General features: G+C 43.2%; 1 protein-coding gene across 8 annotated transcripts in view; it reads left to right on the top strand.

Annotated features, from left to right (window-relative positions):
- LOC112228661 (glutamate receptor 3) overlaps positions 1-9,008 on the top strand; it is a 105,173-nt gene that overhangs the window by 73,211 nt on the left and 22,954 nt on the right. For all 8 annotated transcript variants that reach the window (XM_042309746.1, XM_042309747.1, XM_024394179.2 and 5 more), the window contains exons 9-12: positions 1,258-1,365; positions 3,227-3,433; positions 5,734-6,107; positions 7,719-7,917. In XM_042309746.1, the coding sequence (XP_042165680.1) occupies positions 1,258-1,365; positions 3,227-3,433; positions 5,734-6,107; positions 7,719-7,917 (888 nt within the window). The remainder of the gene's footprint in view (positions 1-1,257; positions 1,366-3,226; positions 3,434-5,733; positions 6,108-7,718; positions 7,918-9,008) is intronic.

Genomic DNA, 9,008 nt, shown 5'->3' with positions numbered 1-9,008 from the left:
CTCTGAACAGGGACCAGGGCAGACTGTTTTACTGGATTACCTAACAGCTTTCACCTGTAGTGGATCCTACACTATTGATTTAGCTCCAGACACTGGGGGCCGACCTCACCCTGCATGCTCCCTTTATGCTCCGTCATATCTGGGGCAAAGGGGGCCAGAGAGGGGATACGGCCAAGGCTGACAGGAGTAGTGATATTATATTAGCCACTACCCCCCCACACATACTGGCCTAGGATTCTGACGCTGTCACCATGGTTGCTCTTTGGCTCTGAACTCTGGCACTGAAAGCAGGTGCCCCCACACTGTCCACATAGGTCAGCTCATCTGGCCCACTGCAGCACACACTGTGAGGCAATCTGCAGGGAAAGCTGAGTGTGCACTGTGGAATAGAACAGTAGGAGAGGAACAGAACAGAGAAAAGAACAGAATACAACAGAACGGAAAAGAAACAAAGTATAAAGAACAAGAGAACAGATAGCTAGAAGAAATGGAATAGACATTTTGTAAATCTCAGCAGTTATTGAATATAGGTTCACAGATGTCAGATGTACATTTTTAGTAGCAGCTCTTCATACGCTTAATGTTTAGACATGAGCAGAAGCCCTCACTTTGTAAATTGCAACTGAAATAGCTGAATAAGACACATTTATTCCATATTTTGTTCCATTAATTAATATTGCCAAGCAGCGTGCGAGGAGCATCCCACTGGGCACAGACGTCAGTTCAATGTTGAGTTGTCAACTAATGTGAATTCAACGTGAAATCAACAAAACATTTCACCATCTCATTGGATTTAGGTTTAAAGTTAGGTGAAAAAAAATGACGAAATGCCCTTACGTTGATCACTTTTTGTCAATCCAATGTGTTTTCCACATTGATTCAACTTCACCACATCCATTTTTTGGGATTGAAATGACATGGAAACAACATTGATTCAACCAGTTTTGCCCAGTGGGATTTGATGGGCACTAATGGTATGGTTGTGTAATGGACCAGTGACAGTGAAGGTGCTGAGAGGGAGATTAGCAGAGAGTTGAATGCTCTTTTCCCCCACTGTATCTGTAGCAGAGGTTAGAGCTTCATCTCCAAGCACAGCACCAGCACAGGGCTTTTTATCTCACACATCATCAGATAACCCCGTCAGGCCAAGACTCTCATCAGACATGCTCACCTTGCTCACCTGCCAACTGCTTTACTGACAAATGTCTTTTAAATGGCTGTTTATTGTAATAACTATGATGTTTCTGTCACTTTCAGACCGGATACTGGAATGAATACGAAAAATATGTATTTATTGTGGATGCGCAGGTCACCAACGAGTCCTCTTCTGTGGAAAACCGAACGATTGTGGTCACTACTATTATGGTACACTTTCCAAGCAGATTTTAAATGTTCCACCTCTAAAAAATTCTGCCACTCAAGGTCAAGGTGTCCATTGTTACATTCTGTCCTGGGAGGGTAGAACTATTTTCTTTTGAGTTGCTTTCCATCCACTCACTACATGTTGAAACAGTCGATTCACAAAGAGTGTTTCAACTGTATCCGTGTGGGTGATAAAGCATTTTGATTTTCCATATTACGGTGGCCTGTTGTAGCAGTGACATCACAATAACGGCTTTGGTAATGAAACTAGTTAGAGCCTATATACTTCATCTAATACACATTCAGTGCATACGTACGTAAGTAAAAACCTGTTTCTTACTCATTAAGTAAATGGTCAATGATGACGGGGATAGATACAACAAAACTACCTGCAATGATAAATTGTTTCTCTCTTGGAGATGCAAAATAACTGCCATTTGAGGAGGACATAAAAAGCTTTGGTTTGTTTATCCCCTTGTTAAAATCTATTTTGGATCAACCATTACAAGTTCTGTACTGAAGTATAACCTCTGTGGCTTCCTCCAATATCTAGAGATATTAAGGGTCAAAGGTCAGGGATAGTTAGAGATATTATAGATAAGGTATTTTTTTTCTTCAATCAGAGAGATGAATAAAAACGAATGATGGATGTATATACGGTTAGTAAGAAGACATTGGTCCTGTTTAAATGTAAAATAAGGTAAGCCTTATCTTACAATTAAAATGATGGCCTTCTTTCTGACTCTGCCTATTATGTCCTCATCTTAGGCAAATTCAGAATACGAAAGTCAGGCAATATCATCTAGATGTAAGCATGTCATGATCATACTCATAACTAGTAAGGTTACTTCTGATAGACACAGGGAAATGGTAGGACCATTGTAATGTTTTGAGAGCAATATCGTTACACCATTCATATAGTGATCATGCGTTAGTCTGTTGACATTGTAGATTGACAGTGGTCATCTCATTTTGCTTCAGAATTAGCTGTATTTGACTTTTGGAAGCCCAGTCCAAATAACACAGAGATTTGAAAAGAAACCTTCAGCACAGAAAGAAAGAAATTGACCATTGTTTTACCCACTGGCGTCCCTTACGTTCCTGGCACATATGATTTTGGAGCCAAGCCTAAAAGAAAACCAACCACACCTCAGTGTTTGACGAGCCAAGCACGTGTTTTAACTCCTCCCAGTGTATTCTGTATGGAAGATAAGCTCAGGAGTTGGTTTGATTAGTTGGAGGATGCAGCCTCCCAGCACATTCATCGATGACATGTGGTTGATGGTGTTGCAATAAGAACTACCAGTACTTTAATCCCTCGTCAATCACTGCCATTTACTTGATGAACTGGAAAGTCTCCCAATCCCCATTCAACCTGCCCCTGTCCTAGTAAGCCGATGCAAAGCGTATGCACCCTCCACCCGGCCCCTACCTCCTTAGAGTATAGCTGGGTTTAGCATGAGGAATCCTGCTGAGAGAACCAGCCCCACTCCTTCCCCCTTAAAGCCTGTCAGTCACAGGCCTTTACTGTCCCCACTGGCCCTGCCGGGCCCCGCCTCTATCTGGCTGCATTTGGCTGTGGATCGAGTCAACACCCCACATGGTCACATGCAGTGTGACCATCTCCATGTGGCGCTTCTTGTCCATGCTTTCTGTTTGTATTTCCTGTCTGTGTGCACTGTGTCTGTCTATGTCTATGTATGTCTGTGTGTGTGTGTGTGTGTGTGTGTGTGTGTGTGTGTGCATGCGTGCGTGCGTGAGTGTGTGTGTCATCCATGCATGTATGCATGTAGGTTAAAGAGGACTGGCCTCTGTGAATGGAATGTGTGCATGCTATAAACTCAACATTATGTTTAATTAACAGGAGTCTCCTTATGTGATGTACAAGCGAAACTACTTGTCGCTGGAGGGGAATGACAGATATGAAGGCTACTGTGTCGATTTAGCTGCTGAAATTGCAAAACATGTGGGGATAAGATACAAACTGTCAGTAGTTGCGGACGGGAAGTATGGTGCAAGGGATCCAGAGACCAAGACGTGGAACGGGATGGTGGGTGAACTGGTATATGGGGTAAGTGACAGTCTCGACGTACTGAAGCACTGTCACCATCACAGGGACGGGGGCTTGGCCAGCTCTGGCTTGAGGTATGTGGGCCAGATCTGGTTTACACACCTAAATCAGATCTTCTGCATGCTGAGGACAGACCTTGTCCAGCAGGGTGAATGTGGCCCACATTTATTCAAAAGTGGCCCAGCAACTACGGGTTCTTGTTAGGGTCACATATCACAAGCTAGAGCTGGCTCATAAGCAAAGTGTGCCTGCCCTCGCCCTGGTCGCATCTCCCACATTCGGACCAGATCTGGCCTTTTACTGTTACGGTGGCAGCACTGATCCATATGTGCCACCCAGCAACCAGATCTGGCCCGCAATCCTCTACTGACTGGGTGTGTGCTTTTCTCCATATGTATCTCCATAAATCAGATCTTAATTGAAAGATTGATTACTGTATGTTATGAACCACTCACTACATGTAAGTATGAGCCCATTTTCTTCTTTCATAAAACCCCAACTGGTTAATGTTTCATTAAGGGACAGATGACATTTCGGAACAGATGACATTAAGGGACAGATGACATTAAGGGACAGATAACATTAAGGGACAGATGACATTAACGGACCAATGACATGAAGGGACATATGACATGAATGGACAGATGACATTAAGGGACAGATGACATTAAGGGACAGATGGCATTAAGGACAGTTGACATTAAGGCACTGATGACATGAAGGGACAGATGACATTAAGGGACAGATGACATTAAGGGACAGATGGAATTAAGGACAGGTGACAGCCAGACTGTGAAGTGAAAATTAAAAACATCTGTTTGTCAGTTTGAAGGCATCTTCATTTAGCACGAAAAAGCATTTTCCCATGGTAATGAACATTTTACCAACCATTCTGCCAAATGACAGCCCTGCCTCTTCAGAGAGCTGAAAGAGAGAGGTGATCCCCTGTTATAATTGACAGGCATTGTACAAGCCCTGAGACACCTCTCTGCATCAACAATACATCCTCTAGACCATTAATTAGCCCTGAGACACCTCTCTGCATCAACAATACATCCTCTAGACCACTAATTAGCTCTGAGACACGTCTCTGCATCAACAATACATCCTCTAGACCACTAATTAGCTCTGAGACACGTCTCTGCATCAACAATACATCCTCTAGACCATTAATTAGCTCTGAGACACGTCTCTGCATCAACAATACATCCTCTAGACCATTAATTAGCCCTGAGACACCTCTGCATCAACAATACATCCTCTAGACCATTAATTATCCCTGAGACACCTCTTTGCATCAACAATACATCCTCTAGACCATTAATTATCCCTGAGACACCTCTCTGCATCAACAATACATCCTCTAGACCATTAATTAGCTCTGAGACACCTCTCTGCATCAACAATACATCCTCTAGACCACTAATTAGCTCTGAGACACCTCTCTGCATCAACAATACATCCTCTAGACCACTAATTAGCTCTGAGACACGTCTCTGCATCAACAATACATCCTCTAGACCATTAATTAGCTCTGAGACACCTTTCTGTATCAACAATACAGCCTCCAGACCATTAATTAGCCATTCACATGCAAATAAGCCAGTGATATATTGAGACAAGGAGTGGCTGGGAGCTATGTTTTTCACAGGAATTCTGCCTAACCCTCACTAAAATAATCCCAGCCCTTGTATGGTATTTATATATTTATAAGACAAGGCCGGTCCAGCTGTGACTCTGGGAACTGAGACGCTATCACTGGGAACATTTATTACCTAGCTGAGATATTCACTAATAAGGATAGGAGGCTTTGAAGACAATCTGATAAAGGAGTTGATTTTTCCAGGGTGATTCAAATATCATGGGCTGTTTGCATAAGCTCTTCAATCTCCTGTTTCCATACCTTCTACTTCATTGATGGATCTGACTGAGTAATGGGCTCTTTTGGATTAAGGCAGAGACATTAGCCAATACTAACGTTGATTGAGATTGGCCCATTTTAAACTGGCGGGTCTCACTTTCTTCTTAAACATATCTGATATTGCATGCATTCTAATCCACCATTTCATTTCACCATTCATCTCTACTCATTGGTTTCATTATAAATACGTTATAGCCATAATGAGATTCTTTTTTTTAAATGCCTGATGACTAGATTTTGATCAATGAATTTTTATTGGCATTCTATTTAAAGAAATGTCAAAGTCAGGCTTTGATAACACAGGCAGTTTGATGTGATGTGCCTGTGTTCTGTTTTGAACCACTAACTCCTCCTCCTCCTCCTGTTCCCATGTTTCCAGAGAGCCGATATAGCAGTGGCTCCTCTAACTATAACATTGGTACGAGAGGAGGTGATAGACTTCTCTAAGCCTTTTATGAGCCTGGGGATCTCCATTATGATAAAGAAGCCTCAAAAGTCAAAGCCGGGTGTGTTCTCCTTCCTGGACCCGCTGGCCTATGAGATCTGGATGTGTATAGTGTTTGCCTATATCGGCGTGAGCGTGGTGCTCTTCCTGGTCAGCCGCTTCAGCCCCTATGAGTGGCATCTGGACGAAAACGACGAGGCCAAAGACCCCCAGAGCCCTCCAGACCCACCTAACGACTTTGGGATTTTTAATAGCCTGTGGTTCTCCCTGGGCGCCTTCATGCAGCAAGGATGCGATATCTCGCCAAGGTTGGTTAATGTACTCCATGTTCCGTCACCTCAAACTCAGCCATCCTATCATCTACATACTGTACCATCCCTCTGCATTTTATGGTCATAATCACTACAACTCCCATAATGCCATGGTGCATATATGTTATTTTTGGGTTTGGTCTTGGCTTTTTTGCGCTCCAGCCCATCCCACCTACACGCAATCTCTCCCTCATCCTCTTTAAACACACCACCACCATTCTTCACTTGTTCTCTCCAGGCTGCATGCTAGCAGTGATGCATCTCATCCATAAAATAACTTATATCCACCATGCCGGGGACTGTAAAATGCGCAGGGTCATTACATTCGAGAGTAGTTTCCCCTATTCCCCATGACTCTTGGAGGGCTACCGTGTTTTTGCTGCATGTCCCATTTTACGGTCATCAGCCTGGTGCATATAATGTATTTAAAGTGGAAGACATTTTGATGCATTTGCACTCTGATGAAGCACCTTAACAGCATTAAATTCGGCCCCACCTCATGACTCATTTAATTATTTTTTATATAGACAAAAAGTCACGTCCTCTCCCCCCTCTTTTCATTCAATCAGTCCATCTATTCACTCATCATCACTGTTGTGGTGTGTCCCTTGTTCCTTCTCGGGGGACTGTCATTGTTCAAGCTGTCCCTCCTCATCTTGTCTGGGATGTCAGGCCATTCTAGTCCGTCTGAATGAAGATCAGTGAGAGAGTGTTCCAGGCCATGTTGATCAGAGCTGAGCATCAGTCTCACCTGAATAGTGATGGCTACAGTGCTATAGGGTGGGTAACAGTCCTCTGACATCAACACTTAAGCATGAATTGTTCGGATTCCTTTCTCAGTTATCTTTACCTTGCTCTCTCTATGATAAAATTATTTTTGTTTTGAAGCATTACTCAAGAATTAAAGTGTGCTGTGTACTGAAAGCTGAGTGGTCGCCTCCAATGTGAGTAGGAGAAAGTCCCCTCTAAATAAAAGTCAAGCAATTTAATCCTTGTAACATAATAGCAGAAAAAAAACACAAAACATTCTATGGCGAGTTAGGATTTCATTTCTGTCTGGTACTATTTGAAGAGCCCATAAAATGCCAAAGAGTCAATGACACGGATTTAATAAAGACGATTTAGTAAATGTCACTCTCCCGCTTGGAGTATCAGTTTACGTGATAGACTACAGTAAGCTTAAGGTTAGTAGTTACCTTGCCAATGGGGATCGTCAGCCTCATTGAAGCAGATGCACAATAACCTCTGCTTGCTGTGTTCGTGTGTGGTGTCATTCAGCCACAACACAGCCCTCCAGGCAAGCATCATAGAGCAACCAGGCGGGTACAGCATCTCTTACAGCAACACCATGTTTTTCTCTGTGTGAAGAGCATTATCGTTGAGGTATGTGGGTGAGATTTGACATAAATCCAAGATCATTCTGTGGCAATGCTCTGAGGCGGTGCATTTATGTCAATACGTGGTGTGTGATACCCAGACTGCAGATACACAGGCTCTAAACAGGAATCAGTGGACTCCAAAGGCATGGCAGCCTCCATCCCTTTGTCAGTGTGTAGGGTTGAGCACCCTGCTCTCACGTCCTTCTGTCCTCCTCCTTCCCTCTCTCAGGTCTCTGTCGGGCAGGATCGTGGGGGGTGTTTGGTGGTTCTTTACCCTCATCATCATCTCCTCCTACACGGCCAACCTGGCTGCCTTCCTCACAGTGGAGAGGATGGTGTCTCCCATAGAGAGTGCTGAGGACCTGGCCAAGCAGACAGAGATTGCCTACGGGACCCTAGACTCAGGCTCCACTAAGGAGTTCTTTAGGGTGAGTGACAACTTATGTCTCTTTAGGGTTAGAAAAAAACATTGACATAAAAAAGACGACATCAAAGGAAGGAGCACAGGGAATGGTATGATATTTAATTCTGTGTGATACCTGGCAGAAGATAAGGAAGTAGCTATGATAATAAGTATTTAAGAAAGTCATGCTACAATAAGCAAAGCAGGTGGCTGTCAGAGTCTATACTACTGAATGTGAATGATTCCCCAGAGAAAGAAGGTACAAAGCATTAGAAATATAACCACTTGTGCCAACCACTGGATGTGAATGCAGATGTGATTAGTTTGGCAGGCTGGTTGACTGCCTAGTGATTTGGCCCATGTCTTTCTGGGAAGATAATTGACAGGTGTGTAGGGACTTCATAAACTGCAAATGTCACGACTGAGCAGACATTCCAGGGGACTTTTAATTAAAACTATGAGATAGAAGTAGAGAGAGAGAGAGAGAGAGAGAGAGAGAGAGAGAGAGAGAGAGACTGATTAATAGAGGCTCCAGATACATTTTAAAGATGTGCTGCTTAATTAGAGTCATATAGCCACTAGGCAAACGGAAATCTGCTCTGATGACACACTGGCAGGTCATCCCTCAAACGGCTCAGCTTCCCTTTCCCTCCTCTCCCTTCCTCCTCTCAGGGTTTACCGTAGTACATCACATGCTCTCCCAACTGCTCCCTCACCTTTGTTGTCAAAGTGTCAGAAGAATAATATTCAGACATCAAATAGATTTTTAGTGCTTGTATTTTTATCTCCATTTATTCATTTAGGGCAGCAGGTAGACTAGCAGTTAGGAGCGTTGGGCCAGTAACCGAAAGGTTGCTGGTTCGGATATCCAAGCCAACTAGGTTAAACAAATCTATATTAAAAAAGATGTAAAAACTCATCTTAGGTACGGCAGCCTGTATGTGATACATGGAGAGAAATTAACTGAACCCAGAGATCTCCTTTCCAAAGCAGGCATGTGCATGTTATAGATCCTGATTTAAGCTGAGAAATGAATTATGAATCTAATGAAATTGCAGGTTTTTGTTTGAGTTAGATATGTTGTTTCCAGAGAGTAAATCTGAATACTTTTGGCCG

This window comes from Oncorhynchus tshawytscha, linkage group LG30, assembly GCF_018296145.1.
Source record: "Oncorhynchus tshawytscha isolate Ot180627B linkage group LG30, Otsh_v2.0, whole genome shotgun sequence".
Taxonomy (NCBI): domain Eukaryota; kingdom Metazoa; phylum Chordata; class Actinopteri; order Salmoniformes; family Salmonidae; genus Oncorhynchus; species Oncorhynchus tshawytscha.
This window is presented reverse-complemented; position numbering and strand designations above follow the sequence as displayed.